The following is a 19,384-nucleotide window of genomic DNA, read 5'->3' on the forward strand; positions in this document are numbered from 1 at the left end:
AACATGAAAAAGTTCGGGTCACTACACTCTACTACACGAAAAATGCTGTTTGCTGAATTTTTGTTAAGTCTCGAACCAAACTTCATACAAACATAACTCATGAACCGAAAACATTCAAAACGCATGCCATACATCGTTGGAAAGGTAATTTAACGAGGAACACAACTAAGCACATATCATTAATCAAATTCATCATTTTTATTAACCAAAACCTCAAATGATCATTAAAAGATCATTAAAAGTTTATCACTAAAGTTTCAAGTTCATAATATGCATTTCATGATTCGGGAATACAATTTACACATACGGTATGCCGTTTCGAAGGTAATTAAACAGAAAATACAACTAAACACTTACTAACAACATATCATACCATTCAATGCACCAAAAGTTCATTTTAAAGTTCATCAAACCCTAACCAAGAATCATGAATTCAACTATTTTGTAAATGGAGCTTTTCTAAATCAACCTACATACCAACACGAAGCTATTGATGCTAGTAACACGTTTAATACATGAACTTTAACATTTAATCAACCAAAATCAAGGATTAAATAAACCCATTTTCAAGTTCATGTTAGTTACTCAAAACATCAAGAACAAGCAAACAAATCACATATTCATGTTATAAACGAGCCATAGACACTAACTAACACTATTTCTAGTCTATAAAATGAATTTGAGAAATCTAGAGTTTTTAGAAACTTTACCCCAAGTAGTGAAATTGGTACCAAAATGTAGAGGATGAAGAGAGGATTCCAAAAGTACGATTTGTTTTGATGTTAGCTTCTTGATTTGGATTTAGATGATGAATTAGTGATGAAGATCAAAAGGATGGAAGTTTGGAAGTAAAAATTGAGAGAAAAATGGAAAAGAAAAGAAAAGATAATGAATGGTGGGGAGGGAGGTGGTTGACTAGTCAACCACTAGTTACCTCTTTGCTCACTTGACAACATTAGTCCTTCGAGTTTGAAAGCGGGTGCGTGAATTAACCAAACAAATTATTTCAAAAACGCAAATTAACGAGAGATGTTATAATCGAACAACGGAAATATTGAAAACGCTAATTAACGGATGATACGAATTTAGATAATGAAAGATATTATCTAAAAAAAAGACGGCGTTAAAATGAATTAACGAAAAAATGCGGGATGTTACTGATCGGTCCTTATTTGACACGATCGTTTATGAATAACAACGTGAAAGTAACCATATTTGAGTGAAAAATGAGATACTTTGATGTGGTTTTGTGTTTTATAGGTGAGAAAAGAAGTTAGTGCAAAAAGGTGCGAGAAACGGCATTTGAAGTCGAGTTGTGGAAAAAGTTGGAAAAATCAGAATTTTTACACTGGAGTAAAATACACCAGCTTTCAAGTAAAATACGCCAGCTTTTACGCCAGTGTTAATATGGGCGTAAATTACGCCAGCCCGACGTAAATTACGCCAGCCCGACGTAAATTACGCCAATGCAAGTTTCAAAATCATGGAAAAAATCATTTTTGGGCGTACAATTACGCCAAGATTTTACGCCAGTGCAAATATGGGCGTAAATTACGCCAGGCATGGCGTAAAATACGCCAATGCAATTTTGCTGCCGGATTTTGAGATATTTTTGCTTTGGGAACAAGTTATCCATTCCTTATATAAGGGAAACCCTTAGCCACGAATTGGGAACCTTTTTCATCAGTTTTAGAGCCAAAAACATCAACCCTAACATCAAATTCATCACCTTTTCAAGGATCAAAGGCGTGTTCATCATGGTTCATCAAAGATTCATCATGTTCTTCATAATCATCATGCTCGGCTAAGTGCTATTCTTTATTCCTTCCATTGAACAATTGTGTATTTATCATTTCATTCAAGTATTATGTGATTCATGAATTGTATTGAGATTGATTTATGATTTGTGAATTGATTAAGTAATTGTTTAATGCAAGATTTTTGATCTTTATTATTACAAGACAAGTTATTGTGATTTAACAATTGTTCTAAGTCCACATTTTGTTAATCTATTTAGGGATAAAGACTTTTGTATAAATTGCGTAACTTGTGCTCATAATAATGTTTTTAATGAACCTAAGAACCCATGTCTATGTGACTTAAACAAAAGCTTGATAAATATAGTGCTTGCTTGAATGAATTATACCAATCGGGATTTGGAAGGGATAAAGCTTTTTACCTATTGATCACAACACATCACTTTTAATTACTAGTTTCAAGCTCTTTTCTTAAACTTCATAAAGTTTAAGTCTTTTTTATTTAAAGTGTTTAGTTTAGTTTGAATTTAGTTTTAAATTGCAAAACCAACTCCTGAAAATTGCTTGCTTTTGACCACAATCTCCCGTAGAACGAACCTTACTTGCCCTAACTAGTTTAAGGTAATTAAGTTATTTTTGACGGGTACTTCGACGCCCATCAAATTTTGGCGCCGCTGCCGGGGAGGTGTGCGCTTGATTGCAAGCTCTTATCTGTATTTTGTTTTCTTTTAAATTTTGAAAAAGCCATAAAAATTATAAAACCAAAAAAATCCAAAAATATTTTCTCATTTTATTAGTTTTGTTCAGTTTTACGCGTTGTGTTTTCTTGTTTGTGTTTCTTTTCAGGTAGGCGGAAATCCTATTTGCAACAATGGCAGAGAGAGACGCACGAGGTGTGGATTCGTATTACCAACCGGGTGATTATGAAGATCACTCACCAATTGTTTATCCCTCTCCGAATGCGGATAACAACAGAAGATTTGAGGTTCGCCCTCAATTGATTTCTATTTTGCCAAACTACCGAGGTATGGCAACGGAAGAACCTTATGAGCATATCACCGAATTCAATGAGATTTGTGCTACAAATCAGGTAAACGGGTTCATGGATGAAGAGGTACGCCTTCGCCTATTTCCTTATTCTTTAAAAGATAAAGCAAAGCGTTGGTTTTTGTTGTTACCCGCCCGGAGTATCACTACTTGGGAGGTGATGAAAAAGAAATTCCTTGAGGAATTCTACCCGATAAGTAAAACTTCGGATATGCATATGCAAATAAAATCTTTTAGGCAATTGACAGATGAACTTTTTCATGAAGCATACGAACGTCTGAAGGAATTACTTAGATCTTGTCCCCACCACGAAATACCAAAATGGGAACTTGTCAAAGTTTTTTATGATGGTCTTGACTCGCAAAATAGACAATTCCTATTAGCGGCTAGTGGTGGTGTGTTTATGACTCGAAGTAGTGAGGATGAATGGGCATTTTTTGAGCAATTGAGCAAGGGTTCAAAAACTCAAGCTTCGGTTGCACGGCAAACTCACAATTCTTCCCATGTTAACCACGTGTCTAACTCGGGAGGGTCGACTAGGAATTTAGAAAAGGAATTAGATGAGATAAAGATGTTGCTTCCAATCTTTAACAACCCGAACCAGTGTGGTAGTGTTAATTTTGTGCAGGTTCAGGATGTGTGCTCGATATGTGGTGATGCTTCTCATTATGCAAATGGTTGTAAAAAGGGGATATCATTAGGGATAGAAGAGCAAGTGAACGAGATTCAAGGGCGGAAGTATGATCCATATTCCAACACCTACAACCCAGGGTGGAGAAGTCATCCAAAATTTAGCTGGGACAACAACAACACAATGAATGCACCAAACCAACACCAAAACCATTACCCGAACCAAAAAAATAACCAATACAAAAGGCAAAACCATAACTATCAAAACCAAAATTTGTCTCAAAATAATCAACAAAGTCAATCCTGAAGCACGGATGCTAGGATGGAGTCATTCATGGAAGAGATGAAGAAGACTTTGGAAATTCAAAATAAGTCAATTGCGGCATTGGGTAAGCAAATTGGTCAAGTGGCGGAGGAAAAGGCAACACGAGAATCAGATACAATTCTGAGTTATACATTACTTAACCCGAATCATGAATCACAAGGAAGAGGACATGAAGTGAACATGGTGGGCACTTTAAGAAATGGAAAGGTATATGATAACAAGTTAAAAATGCCCAGGGAATCAGAAATCGAGTATGGACCAGGTAAGTCTCCTATTTTACATGATTTAAGTAATAATGTTAATGAAGTTCCGGTGGATTTTGGGGTTGGGTTAAATGTTGAAAAATCGGTAGTTGAAAAGTTTGAGGAAACGGATATGGAGACTAATACTATTCCATTTCCCAAGACTTTGGAGTCCCCGAACCAATTTTCTTATGGGAAAAAGGGACCAAAAATAGATGATATGTGGGAAACGTTTAAACAAGTAAAAATCAATATTCCACTTATTGATGCAATCAAATAAATTCCTGCATATGCTAAGTTTTTAAAAGATTTGTGTGTTCAAAAACGGAAACTCAATGCATCATTGCCCAAAAAGGTAAAATTAACTGAAAAAGTGAGTGCGGTCATTTCTGGTTCACTTCCACCGAAGTTTAAGGACCCGGGTACACCGCTAATTTCGGTTACGGTGGGTAATGTTAACGTCAAAAAGGCTTTATTAGATTTGGGGGCTAGTATTAACATACTTCCATCAAGTTTTGTTAACCGGTACGAGTTGGGAACTTTAAAACAAACTAATATTCTCATCCAACTTGCGGATCGGACAATGAGAACTCCAAGGGGTATGTTAGAAAATGTGATTGTGAAAGTGGATGACTTTTATTACCCGGTAGATTTTATTGTTATGGACATTGAGACTAACTTTAGGGAGACCCAACCGACGATCATTCTTGGTCGTTCATTTTTTGCCACAATTGATGCTCTTTTCAATTGTAGAACCGGAGTTATGGACATTTCTTTTGGTAATAAGAGATCACGAATTAATATTTTTAATTCATTACATACACCGGATGTCAAGGATTGTTTTTTGTTAGATACTAACCATGAACAGGTTCAAAAGTATGCACCGAATGTGAAAGAGAAAGAGGATGTAAGGAAATTTAGTGAAGAGGGTAAGATGAGAGAATTCATGGAATCTCAAATAAGAACTAATGCAGAAATTTTGATGAGTCAACAAGAGTCGATCCAAAATCTTGAGCGCGGGTTGAAAAATCTGAGTCAAGTTCTTGAGACCAAGTTAAGTTCGTCTATTACCACCACTTGTTCATTGCCGGCGAAGGAAACCGTGATAGCAGTATCCACATTTGTTGGGGTAGATGAAAAAGTTTCTAAATGCGAACAGGATGAACAATTGGTAACTCCGAAGACGATTGAGCATGTATCTAGTGATAACAAAATGGCGAATATGTGTGTTCAGAATGTGTCTGATGATACACTTGAAAAATCTGAAGAATTCAGTGGAAAAATAGTCAAAGTAATGGAGGGAACCATAGAAAAACTTGTTAAAAGGTTTGGAGGTCACAAAATAAAAATGAATAAGAATGTGAAGGTTAATTCTCAAGTTGATTATGAAGTGTCTTCCAATTTAGAGGATCTTGAAGGGCCTAAGTGTGGGGGAGACAATGTAAACTCGCCACATAGTTCTGTGAGGCATGATAGTGAGTGTAAGGAATATGGGGATGACCCGGTGATTGATCGTTCTATGAGAAACTTACATAGAAGGGTTCATGATGCTAGGAGTAGAGGAGACGAAAGTTTGAGTAACCGTCTTATGTGTAACTTGTCTCCTAAAGAAAAAGATAAATTGTTTGAGTTAATGCATGTCGCCAAGGAAGATGATGCATGGTTGGAGTCTAAGTTGAGGAAAGTTCGAAAAATTGAATGTTCTCATAGAGTGAAAGAAGGAGGAATCTTCTACAGTCCCGGAATTAGCTGAAGTAGAGAACGAGTCGCGTGCACGACTCAGAAATAAAAACTGCACGAACTATGTGTAGAGTTTTTAAGTCTCCTTTATTTTATTTTGACTTTATTTCTATTTTATTTATTTAGTTAAATGAACTTTGTGGGAATGTTCACTGCAAGCCCTCACGAGACAAAACTCGTCCACTCGAGGGAATAAGATGGTTTAAAGGCTTCTTGCACACGCTAAGTGCAAGCGGGATCCCTACGAAAGTGGGCTAGTTAGATTTTATGTTTTCTTTTGTTTTTGTTTTGTAAGAATAAAGTTGGATGGAAGGAAACATGTTATATGATGAAATGGGGAGTCAGTGTGCTTGTTACGGTTGTTATGGAAGTTGATTTTATTCCAGGTAATATTGTTCTTTTTCTTCTTCTCTTGTTCAAATTCCTCACTTTTACTTAAAAATTATTTTAACATGCATACGAGGACGTAGCATGGTTTAAGTGTGGGGGGGAGGAAGGAAATTTGCACATTTGGCTTAGCTTGAAAAAGTTTGTTGTTCAAAGGTTGTAAGAAATAAATGGTTTTAAATTACCTAGGTGGTCGATTTTTTTTTTTTTTTAATGCTATAATTGAGATGTTGACCCATGAGAGTACCCATAGTGACTAAGAATTAACTTGAAAGTTTTGGACTTGGCCGGTGAGGAATGATAGTGTTAGGTAATTTATTGAAAGCATTTGACCTTGTTGACCTCGGCTAGGTAACTTTAAGAGATTGTATTCTCATGGAGAAAAGAAAGGATGAAAATGAGATCCCACTGTTGTATTCTAGGTAACATGAATGATAAAGAAACACTTTAGGATTTTCTTTTTAAACCATTTTTTTTATTTTACACCATTTTTAAGCCAGTCCACCCAGGTCGTTAGTACACGATTGTGTACTAGATTCAAGTACTTACCATTAGCAGCCTGAACCTTTAGAATGAAAACCAAAGAAAAACCAACTTCCCATTCCTACCCTTAATTTTTGGGTTATTAATGTCGAATTAATCTTACTTTATCTTGTTTAGACGCGGTAACATTAGGTGACAACGCAACTCATTTTTGCTAAGACATAATTGGTTTAAATTTGAATTTCAATTATAACTGGCTATCATGTTATAGTGTTTGTGGTTTTTTGACTAATTCGACTCAGAGTGGTTTCCTAGGTTCCACATTGGATTCCACGATTTACTCATTGGTACATAAGTGCATAACCATAATAATCGTCACTGGTGCAACCCTTATAGAGTTTACTCTTTCCTAGGCAAAGGTCGAACGGAAGTCCTTATATCCCAAGCTATGACAATGATATTCACCATATCCAACACCCATCATCTACATCCTACTTATATCTATATATCATTGTCACCGTCACCACGCATTCAACGTTACATGAAAAAATGTTCCAAATATGTTACATCATGTGCGATATCATTAAAAAAAAAAAAAGATGAGGAGGAAGTGAAAGAGACGAATTTAAAATATATGCCAAAAATTGTGAAACAAGTGCCCTAAAAAGCATGGACCACTGAGGCATAGTAAAAAAAATTAATGAAAAAGAGAGTAGAAGAAGACTATGCCAAAAATTATGAAACGAGTGCCTTATAAAGCATGGACCACTGAGGCATAAAATTCATTCTCGTTGAAGTGTAAAATCAAAGTAAGACTTCTCATAACCTCACAAAAGAACCTACACTGTTCATGTAATGTCGCGTAAAAATGGGCAATGTAACTAATATCCGTTTCACCTGGCTTGTGGTATAAGGTATTTCTAACTAGACTTAGGAGGTTCATTGGTCTAATTGAAATTAATCGTTTTTAACGAACCTTTATGCACTTAATACTAATGTAGACAAGGGCATGAGTTTGGTTATTTACGAAGTTAAGGAGGATAAAACCACAAACATATGTATGATTCTAGTTATAGTTGACATTCCGGTTTAAGTTTTTTTTTTTTATCTTTGTACGAATGAGGGTCACGTTAAAATTTCTAAACCTTATAAAGTTTGATTGGTTCGACATTCGTAACTATTTTACACCAATTTTTATCCGAGTCATGACCAACCCAATAAACTTAACCGGATGTAATTTAACCCATTTTGTGTTTCTTTTGACATGCTACCTAGATACATTTGTATTTATTGTTAAGAGATTAAGTATGGATCATGAAAAAGTTGTGAAGGATATTTGTTTAACTTAGTTCTAAGTGTTGATCTATTTGTTGATTTGGGAAATGATTGAGGCTTATAGTGTTATGCATAGCGTTGGAATTAGTAAGTTAAGGAAATGTCCTATGAGGAAAAGTTTTGTGATTGATGCATTGGTGGTTGAAAAATTGTTTGAGGTATTGAGTGACTGACCCGTATTGCCTTTACATCTCAATTAATAGTTAAAATTGTTTTGCGAAAAGTTATTTGAATTAAGATCACCTAAGTATTGTTGTCTTATAGTTAAAAACAGATTTGCTTGAGGACAAGCAAAAGCCAAGTGTGGGGGTTTGATCGGTCCTTATTTGACACGATCGTTTATGCTTAACAACGTGAAAGTAACCATATTTGAGTGAAAAATGAGATACTTTGATGTGGTTTTGTGTTTTATAGGTGAGAAAAGAAGTTAGTGCAAAAAGGTGAGAAAAACGGCATTAAAAGTCGAGTTGTGGAAAAAGTTGGAAAAATCAGAATTTTTACACTGGAGTAAAATACGCCAGCTTTCAAGTAAAATACGCCAGCTTTTACGCCAGTGTTAATATGGGCGTAAATTACGCCAGCTCGACGTAAATTACGCCAATGCAAGTTTCAAAATCAGGGAAAAAATCATTTTTGGGCGTACAATTACGCCAAGATTTTACGCAAGTGCAAATATGGGCGTAAATTACGCCAGGCATGGCGTAAAATACGTTAATGCAATTTCGCTGATGCCGGATTTTGAGATATTTTTGCTTTGGGAACAAGTTATCCATTCCCTATATAAGGGAAACCCTTACCCACGAATTGGGAACCTTTTTCATCAGTTTTAGAGCCAAAAACATCAACCCTAACATCAAATTCATCACCTTTTCAAGGATCAAAGGCGTGTTCATCATGGTTCATCAAAGTTTCATCATGTTCTTCATAATCATCATGCTCGGCTAAGTGTTATTCTTTATTCCTTCCATTGAACAATTGTGTATTTATCATTTCATTCAAGTATTATGTGATTCATGAATTGTATTGAGATTGATTTATGATTTGTGAATTGATTAAGTAATTGTTTAATGTAAGTTTATTGATCTTTATTATTACAAGACAAGTTATTGTGATTTAACAATTGTTCTAAGTCCACATTGTGTTAATTTAGTTAGGGATAAAGACTTTTGTATAAATTGCATAACTTGTGCTCATGATAATGTTTTTAATGAACCTAAGAACTCATGTCTATGCGACTTAAACAAAAGCTTGATAAATATAGTGCTTGCTTGAATGAATTATACCAATTGGGATTTGGAAGGGATAAAGCTTTTTACCTATTGATCACAACACATCACTTTTAATTACTAGTTTCAAGCTCTTTTCTTAAACTTCATAAAGTTTAAGTCTTTTTCATTTAAAGTCTTTAGTTTAGTTTGAATTTAGTTTTAAATTGCAAAATCAACTCTTGAAAATTGCTTGCTTTTGACCACAATCTCCCGTGGAACGAACCTTACTTGCTCTAACTAGTTTAAGGTAATTAAGTTATTTTTGACGGGTACTTCGACGCCTATCAGTTACATAATACTCTCTTCATCTATTGCTTTGAATACTACGGAGTATATATAAGTTCATTCTGCTGATAGGTTCAAGTTTATTGAACAACAGTTTGGCATCACCCAAAGGGAACTAAACTACTCACGCGATCATCTTCTCGCAGTTGCATAACCCGCTCTCAATTGCTGCCCTGGAAGAAACACGAACCAATTTCACAGTTGCATACCCGCAGGTATACTCGTTCACACGCATACATTTACTTAGTTATATATTATATAATTAAAATATTTTAATGCATTTTCATAATTATTCGCAGGTTTATGTGTTGGTAGTTGGTATCCATGACAAAAAATTAAAAGTGTACATTTTGTAAACCCGTGGATCGTGGATCCTCTCGTATCGCGGGTACGGGAAAAAAATTACCCGTTGGAGGGTAAACGGGTTCCCGCAGGTATCGAAAAAATCTTGGCGGGCGAGTCGCAAGCATTAAATATCTGTGCCCGTTGTCCATGGATGTCATCTCTACTCAAGATCAATCATGTCCAGAGTCAATGTAATATTCGCATAAACTCGTCGTCATCGATAAGGTTTGTCCCACCATCCTGATCAGCACATGAGTCGCTCTGACATTCGCCCCTCATAAACTAAAACAATGGAATAACTAGTATCTCCAAGTTTACACTAAAAACCAGTGCGCGCCACGTTAATTATCCATTACTTTAAACTTATAATAAGAAACTATGACTTTATTTCTTAGCCGATGTAAGACGGAATGTTACCATACCCTCAAAACTCCTATCTAACTAGTGAGTAACTTAAGATAACTACCCGTGTTTCTCTCATTTTTACTTCAAATGTATAGCATAACGATCATTACTTTATCTTTTTTGTTTTGCATGTTTCTGGAAATTTTATTTTGACACGACACGATCTTATAAAGTCTAGTTATCTTGATAACGTTTTGTTTTTCCTGAATTATTGGATGGGTACGTCATACCTTTTATGAAAAGAAAACATAAATTATTTAAGAAGTGGAATCTAAGACGATGAGAACTGGAAAATATATCAATAATCGTATGCAAAATTCCAAGAATTCCACGAAAAAGGACAGGTTTGTAAGAGCACTAGTTAACAAGACTACGTATTACCGATCTCTATCTATATTCATCCATATTTAGTTATTTTTATTGATATATAAAAACAAACTTATAATTTCTGCATGTGACTATTTTTTCCCCATTAAATTAAAATATCAAATGAATAATTGAACGGAAAGGGTGATTAATGTCACCAGTGGCGGCTTAACTAGAATTTTTTTTCATCCGGACAAAAAAAAAAATTAAACTGTAGCAATTTTTTTGGACAAAATATGAAGTTTTGGGGCAAAAAATTGAGGTTTTTGAGCAAATTACGAAGGTTTTTGGGCAAAAGTTGAAGATTTTGAACAAAATTTAAAGGTTTTTGGTCAAAAGTTGGAGAATTTTGGGCAAAATTCAACGGTTTTGGGCTAAAATATGTTGGTTGTGGCAAAAAAAAAAAATTCACCAGGGGCAAATTCGAAAAACCCAAAATTTTAACACTGAAAAAAAATCTACTGGATGCGGGCCCCTTTGGCCCCATGTATTTTCGCCACTGAATGTCACTACAGTTTATCTATTTAATTAAAACTAAATGTTATGGATATTTCAATATTTTTTGATAAACTTTTTTACTATATTGGAGCGTCAAAATAGTACTTATACTACTCTGTATAATAAATACTGCGTATATCATAATATCATATCATAAAATTACATTGATGAATACTTTTTACAATTATTCGTCGTGTTTGATTTCTTTGCTTGTATCGGTTACGGGGTTTCATCTATTGATAATTGATGAACACCCTTTAATCGTTATTTTAGTAAAAAAATAATAATCATAAAATATTATATAAAAAGACTAACTTATATTATATAGTTGAAAAATAACATTTAATTAACCAATCACTGTTAAGGCGATGTATCAGCAGGGCCGTCTCAACATTTAGAAAGCCCTGGGCAAAAATAAAAATGGGTCCTTACACACGCTAATTTGTTTTAATACATAAAAGATTATACTAAATTTATCAATACGAAAGAAGTTTTCAAGAGAGCCGTAACAAATTTTTTTCTTATCAAATATTTATTCGACATTATTTTATTTAATTTACTTAACTGTTCGACAATTCTTTTATTATCAAATAAATATTAAAAAATTTGGGCTCTTTTGATTTTTGGGTCTTAGGCGGTTGCCATTTTCTCTATGCCCGAAGACGTCTCTGTGTATCAGAGTTAGCACCATGTAGAAATTTCTACTCCGTAATTTATTTGTAAATAAATTTACGTAGCTTTAAATCGATTGTTTATAGAATCAAAGTTTATATTAAATTAAATTCACACGCGACTATTCAAAAATAAATGTGAGTATATAGAAAGAAAAAACAAAAAACAAAAATTATGTGGTCAACTCCAAAATAATCTACTCATCCATATTATATTTCAAATAATTGAACGATCATAGTCAAGAAGTGGACGTGAACTTGGAGTTGCAAGAATTAGTTATTTAAAAATTGATATTCTTTTGACATAATTTAAGATAGAAAAATGGAGAGGTGTGTGAGAGAGAAAAATAGGAGTGAGAGAGAGGGCGAGAGTAATCACAATGCGAGCACGTTTAGAGTTCGAGAGCACTACAATGGGAGATTTCAAGATCGATTAACTAGGCTATCCGGTATCCAATTGACATCCTTCATGTTCTTCAACTTCCCGGAAGATTGGAATGTTACGAAACTTTGGAGAACTTTCAAATGTTTCGGTGACATTAGGGATGTATACATGGTGGGTAAGAGACTTAGAAATGGCAAGAGGTTTGCGTTTGCTAGATTCGGCAATGTCAAAGATGCAGATCGTTTGCTTGGTTCGCTGAGCAACATAATGTTTGAGGACCAAATCCAAATCTTAAAAGCAACAGAAAGGGGTGGGGAAGGCTGTTTTAATCAATCAGGTAAAGGGTCCAGTCCCAAGAGACCCACCCACCATAGTAACTTCTGTAACTCCTTCAGAGATGGGCGTAATTATAGGGATGTTGCGGGTAGCCACTATGGTGATCTTAGGGACAAACTCAACAAAAGAGACCTTAGGGAGAAGATTAATAAGATTCATGAGAATAAAAGTGAAGCTTATTCGAGAGAAAGTAAGAGGTGTTAAGTCAAAACTTGGGAATGTAATAGGCATCTGGCGAAAAGATCGATTGTTGGTGTTCTTAAGGACTGGAGAACTATTGAACAATTAATCGGGTTATGTAGAGCAGAAGGTATTACCAATTGTGACATTAAATATTTAGGAGGGCTTAATATATTGCTTGTCTTCTACTCCTCCGTTGAAGTTGATAAAATCCTAAGCAACAAAAATCATGTCTTGCATAAATGGTGTTCCAAAACCTATTTGTTGGGCATGTCTATCCCTGTATCGAGACGTTTGGTATGGCTCGACATAGTAGGCGTCCCGGTGATCTGCTGGAATGAAACCACATTCAAGAGAATTGCTAGTTCATGGGGTGAAGTTCTAGAGACTGATAATTGTCAGGTCACATGTGATAATCAAGATCTTAACGTTGGTAAAGTACTCATAATCACAGAACATATGTCAAAGCGTATTGATGATATCGTCAGTGTCAAAGTGGGTACGTCATGGGTTCAAGCACAGGTCACTGAAAGCCCAACCATCCCTGCCAAGCTTGATATTAAGGAGACTGAAGTTCTCACTGGTAGAGACAATACTGATGATGAAGATGATGAATTTGTGGATGACATGTTTATTGATAATTCTGATAACGATGAAGATGTACTTAGGGATGAATATGAATCTGACTTCAATTCAGATATGGGAGATCACAATAACAATCATAGTGTTAACTTTAAGTTTCCCGTTGATGATGCTAGGGTTGATGATGGCAATCGGAATCGAAAAGTTCAAGAGATGGAAGATGAAGAATCTGATTGTTTGGGGATTGAGAACCTTTTCCAAGAAAATCTTAATGATTACGGTGCTGACAACTCATGGGACAGAAGTAACAGTGCTGACAACTCATGGGACAGAAGTAACGGCGCAACAGATTCCAATGAAAATTTAAATTCTTCATCGCCCCCAGGTAACATATCCCAAAATGAGGGTTACGCATGTAATGGATCACCCAACTCTTTGGGCCATGTTGATAATAAATTGGGCTCGAAGTCACCTGGCCCAAGTGATGTGGATGATTCCTTCTTGGACTGTAATACGGAAAATGGCCCAACTATGCCAAATGGGCAAGTACCTATTCAGGCCAATTCTGTGGAGTGCCATGAGAAACAATATTTGGGCTCACATTGTAAGGTTGGTAACTCAAAAGCTACACCGAGTCAACCTACCATACCAGTCGGAAAAATTGATTGTAACCACGTTTGCAATCCTTCAGTCCAACCTCGCCCAAACCTGCAAAGTTCACAGACTCAGCCAAAAAATTGTGCACAAGTAAAGAGGGATTGTTGTTGGTCAAGTATTCGAAGGTGGAAATCTTCCTCAAGAATGTTAAATGTTAAAAATACGGCAAGGAGAAAGAGACCTGGAAGTAACCCCTTGAGATCAAAATGTACTTCCTGCGCCAATAGAGGGTCATCCTCTTCAAAGGCATCTGGCGATTCTATTGGGAATGATGCAATTGAAGATAATAATCTCATTAGCAAAGACAGCATTCGCGACTATAGAAACAAGCTAGGGCTAAAATGGAAGAAAAAATCTTCCTCTCAGTAAGCTATCTGTCCTTTTTTCGAATTATATTGTTCAATTATGAAGATTATCTCACTTAATGTTAGAGGTTTTGGGTATGGGAATAGAGTTGATAAGTTCGGGTGGGTTAAAAGATTGATTTTAAAAGAAAAACCCATCTTTGTGGCTTTACAAGAAACTAAAATGGGTAGTGTAGACTTAAACTGGATTGGTCGATTGTGGGGTTCGTATGATTGTGACTTTGTGCAAAAAGAGAAAATAGGTAAAGCAGGTGGGCAATTGTTCATTTGGGACTCAAATCTTTTTGAAGCTAAGACTGTTATTAGACTTGACTATGTCATTGGAATCAAAGGGGTTTGGAAAAGTTCAGGCTGCAATATAAATGTTGCAAATGTCTATGGGCCATGTGATGATGTGAATAAGCAGAAACTTTGGAATGCACTGTTTAATTTGATCTCAGCAAATGACGAAGAGTGGGTTTTATGCGACGATTTTAATGAAGTCAGGAACCAGTTGGAAAGATTCAATTGTGAATTTCTCGAGTACAGAGCTGACCGTTTTAATAAATTCATTGCAGATTCTAGATTGATGGAAATTCCATTGGGTGGTAGAAATTTCACGAGGGTTAGTGACGATGGGCTTAAATATAGTAAGCTCGACAGATTCCTGGTAACCGAAAAATTCTACAATCTTTGGAAAGACTTAACAGTGGTGGAGTTGGATAGAGATTTATTGGATCATTGTCCTATCATGCTAAAAGACGAGGAAAGAAACTTCGGCCCAAAACCCTTCAAAGTTTTTGATGTTTGGTTCGACGAAGAAGATGTTAGTGATGTAATCTGTGACGCTTGGAATGTTGCGGTCCCTGATATCAATAGGAAAGATTGCGTGTTTAGAAATAAGTTAAAGAATGTTAAGAACGCCCTTAAAGCATGGAGTAGGAGTAAGTTTAACAACTTAGATGGTGAGATCGATCTATTCAAAACCACAGTTCAGCAACTCGAACTTCAAGCCGAATCACGTGTCCTCACTGATGTTGAATTAGAGCTATGGAGAAAGTCAAGGAAACAGTGGTTAGAGAAGGAAAGAATTAAAACAAACATGTTGAAACAAAAGGCTCGGGTAAAGTGGATTTTAGACGGTGATGAAAACACGAAGTACTTCCACTCGGTTATTCGTAGGAGAAATAATTCCAACACCATACGTGGCCTCACAATCAATGGTACTTGGAATGATTCACATAAGGATATCAAAGATGAAACTTTTAAGCATTTTAAAAGTATTTTTGAAGAACCGAGCATTGATAGACCTAGTCTGGAGGATTTAATATATCCGATGTAAGACCCTATTTCTGTTTCTGACATTTTAGTTATTCGGGACGCCGTCCAAACCTTCGGGACGCCGTCCAGCAAAGAAGGACGGGACGCCGTCCAAGAATTTGGGACGCCGTCCCATGTGTCTGTCGGGCCAGCTGTGAGATTTCAAGATTTTTAGAGGGGTATGTTGGTCTTTTCACATGGTGGCCGGTTTTAAGCCACAAATGGGCAAAGGTTGAGCTCATTCAACCTTATCTTCACCAACAAAACACTCTCAACCATTTTTAGAGAGAGAGCAAGGGTTTTAGAGAGAGAGAGGTGGATTTGGAGAGGAGGAGTCAATTTCTCGCTAAAGCTCGGGTTCTAAAGTTGTTCATCTCGCTCCTAGCTACGTTGTGGTAGCATTGGTAAGCTCAAACTCTGAATTTCATTTGTTTAGATTTGATATTCAAGTTAGGGTTTTGAGTTAGTTTGTTATGAAACCCTTTTAGATGATGAAATGGGTTTATGGTGACTTGTTGTTCTTGTCACTTGGCGGGTTTTGGGTCGGTTGACGATTTGGCCTTGTTTAGGGTTTGATGGTAAGTTTAATCACTAGGTTTAGTGATTATGGAAGTGTTGGAACACTTTTGGATGTGTTTGGTTGCCTAATTTTGAAATGGGTCAAATTAGGGTTTTGGTGTCAAAATGGGTATGACACGTGTTTAACACTTGCGATCGGGCTTAATCGGTGTGTTAGGACCATTTTCACTCGTGTTAGTGGATATTGGTTAGTGTGGGCGCGTTTCGTGCTTGGAAGTGCAAATGGGTCGAATTTGCACTAGGTGTCAATTGGGTTGGTTTGTAAGTCAACCATAATTGTGTTGTTGTGTTTGTGATAATGGATTAGGTACTTTCCATTTGGCTCGTTGCGGATTACTTGGAAGCATTCATCAAGACGACTAGGTGAGTGTTAATATCCTATGTGCATATGTATGTGTAGGATGGGTGCGGGTCGGGGTGAAGTGTTTCTTGGTTATAGAGCTCACTTCACATATAGGTGGATTTGATGGACTTGTGTATAGGTCCAATTGGCACGGTTGTGCGTTTTGATTGGCCACCTTTGGCGGGGTACACAATTTGTGTGTACATTATCACACGCGGTATGATGTGGATTATATAACCCCAATGGCGAAGGGTTAACATTGTGATGCGGACTTAGATATAACCCCAATGACGAAGGGTAGTATTGTGAGTGGAATAATTATACGTATGTGTATATGGCGTATTTATTTGTGAATGTTATGGTATGAACCATCGAGCCGGTAGTGCCATAATGTGTGTGTGTGATAGGATGTGAACCACGAGCCGGTAGCATCGAGTGTGAACCACGAGCCGGTAGCACTATAAAATAATTGATGTGAACCACGAGCCGGTAGCATCGAGTGTGAACCACGAGCCGGTAGCACTATAAAATAATTGATGTGAACCACGAGCCGGTAGCATCGAGTGTGAACCACGAGCCGGTAGCACTATAAATAAATTGATGTGAACCACGAGCCGGTAGCATCGAGTGTGAACCACGAGCCGGTAGCACTATAAAAGAGTATGACTCAATTGCGTATGGTGTGAACCACGAGCCGGTACGCCATCGCGTTATGGTTAACCTTGGGAGTTTTACGCGTTGTTATATATATATTGTATACATATAATGTTGTATTGACGTGATGTAGCTAACCTTCTGGTTGTAGCTTATTGGCATTGTTCGCAACGTTGTTTGCGAACTTACTATATTGTTGGTGTTGTTAGCTTGTGCTTAGTGAACGTACGGTATGCTAGGTTTAGCTTGCCTTATACTTGGATGCTTCGGTATGCGCTATTTGATTATTATTGTGGCGTGTCCATTTTATACATATATATGTATGTAGTATATTTTCACTCACTAAGTGTTAGCTTACCCTCTCGTTGTTTATATTTTTATAGATTGCATGGATGCGGTGGCTCGGGTAAGCGCGAGGACTAGTGGACTTGCGTAGTTGCTTTAGAAGACTTGCCTTTGGATTTGTTTAGGATTGGGTAGCGTGTCCCCAATCTCATGCTCGGTCTATGTTTTGTATAAACTAATGGGTCGAAATAGTCACTTGTGGTATTTTGGGTCGATGTGGGCCCGGTGTCGTAAAACTCGGTTTTTATTATGAAAAACTCTTAGTTTAACCTATTGTAATATATTGTGAAAGTGTGTTGGTTTAAAAGTGTCGGGAAGCGGGTTTTTCACCCGTGTGAAAAACGTAAAACTGATCAGAATCTGGCAGCACATCTGGACGCCGTCCCAGATGGCTGGACGATGTCCTGGTTTTTACAACTGGACGCCGTCCAGATTACTGGACGCCGTCCAGATCAACTGGCTCTAAAAAAAATAATTTTATGGCACTTTTACGGATGGTTAACGGGTTGGGTTGTTACAAGTGGTATCAGAGCATGGTCTAAGGGATTTAGGTGACTTGAGATAGTTGCCTAGACTTAGACTTTTGTGTGTGCTTATTTGTTGCGGGACTTGTAGGATTACGGGTCGGAATGGGTTTAGTTAGTGCCTTGATTGTAGGTTGACTAACGTTTATATTAATAATGCAGATATTATTAATATGCTATTGTGTTGCGATATTGATTCTTGCGTTGTGTTTTGTTTGTGGTTGTGTTTGTTTATATCATCGAGCGAGGCGGTTGTTGTACTAACGAGTCGATGCGGCGTGTGTGCATAATAAGGACTTGCAAACCTTATTACGGGTGCAAATCGTGTCTAACGAGTGATGTACGACGAGTGTTTAGCAAGATGGGACGGTGTTGTGCGTGCGGTTTTATACGTTCGTGGACTAATCGTTTTGCATTCTTTAGAATGACGACACGAAACGAGATCGAGACGAATGACGAGGAGTTTAACTCTAGAGCTGCGGCCGCCGTTGCGGAGCAAATGAGTACGTTTCGAGAAGAAATGGATAGGAAGTATTCCGAATTTCGGGGTAGTAGTGAAATGGAGCGTTGTCTTAAGAGCTTCATGAGGACTAAACCCCCGATGTATGACGGGAAAACGGATCCTTTGGTAAGCACAACTTGGATCTCATTAAGGCTATTTCTTGGTTTTGGGAAAATGTGGAATTCTCAAAAGGTTGTAATGCGTCGTTTGTCACTTTGGTTCCTAAAAAAGTGACCCCTTATGTCTTGGTGATTTCCGGCCTATAAGCCTCATTGGTAGTTACTACAAAATAATTGCCAAACTTCTCTCAAATCGACTTAGAAAAATAATTCCCTCGCTTGTAGGTCCGGAACAAAGTGCCTTCTTAAAAGGTCATTTCATCCTAGATGGTGCTCTTATTGTGAACGAGAGTATTGATTTCCTCAAAAATAACCGAAAAAAGGGTTTAGTGTTTAAAGTGGACTTTGAAAAGGCATTTGATTGTCTTAATTGGGATTTTCTAATGGAAGTCGTGAATAGTATGGGGTTTGGTTGCAAATGGCGAAAATGGATATATTCTTGTCTGAGCTCGGCTTCTATCTCTATTCTCGTGAACGGGTCACCGACAAAAGAATTTTCGTTGGAAAGAGGAGTACGACAAGGCGACCCATTATCTCCTTTTTTATTCATTCTTGCGGCGGAGGGGTTGAACATCATGACTAAAGCGGCAACCGATAGGGGGCTTTTTAAAGGCATTTAAGTAGATAATGACAAAGTTCTAGTTTCTCACTTGCAATATGCGGATGATACCATCTTTCTCGGGGAATGGAACCGGTCGAATGCTTCTAACCTTCAAAACCTTCTTAAATG

The 19,384-nt window shown here is 36.9% G+C and overlaps 2 protein-coding genes across 2 annotated transcripts; both read left to right on the forward strand.

Moving 5' to 3' along the window:
• The first annotated feature begins 2,628 nt into the window (after window positions 1–2,628).
• On the forward strand, window positions 2,629–3,741 carry LOC139899936 (uncharacterized). Its single transcript, XM_071882760.1, has one exon. The coding sequence runs from the start codon at window positions 2,629–2,631 to the stop codon at window positions 3,739–3,741; it is 1,113 nt and encodes a 370-aa protein (XP_071738861.1).
• A 10,588-nt stretch (window positions 3,742–14,329) lies between these two features.
• LOC139899937 (uncharacterized) lies at window positions 14,330–19,274 on the forward strand. The gene is made up of 2 exons (XM_071882761.1): window positions 14,330–15,491; window positions 18,880–19,274. The coding sequence occupies exons 1-2, from the start codon at window positions 14,330–14,332 to the stop codon at window positions 19,272–19,274; spliced, it is 1,557 nt and encodes a 518-aa protein (XP_071738862.1).
• The last annotated feature ends 110 nt before the right edge of the window (window positions 19,275–19,384 follow it).

The sequence above is a fragment of the Rutidosis leptorrhynchoides genome, chromosome 3 (genome assembly GCF_046630445.1).
Source record: "Rutidosis leptorrhynchoides isolate AG116_Rl617_1_P2 chromosome 3, CSIRO_AGI_Rlap_v1, whole genome shotgun sequence".
In the NCBI taxonomy this organism is placed as follows: Eukaryota; Viridiplantae; Streptophyta; class Magnoliopsida; order Asterales; family Asteraceae; genus Rutidosis; species Rutidosis leptorrhynchoides.

Bases quoted from the DNA above. Each gene is read 5' to 3' on its own strand.
- LOC139899937 (XM_071882761.1), top strand. From the start codon at position 14,330: ATGAAGATTATCTCACTTAATGTTAGAGGTTTTGGGTATGGGAATAGA. The intron at 15,492-18,879 runs GTACTTGGAATG...CCTCGCTTGTAG, and splicing joins ACGTGGCCTCACAATCAATG to GTCCGGAACAAAGTGCCTTC.
- LOC139899936 (XM_071882760.1), top strand. From the start codon at position 2,629: ATGGCAGAGAGAGACGCACGAGGTGTGGATTCGTATTACCAACCGGGT.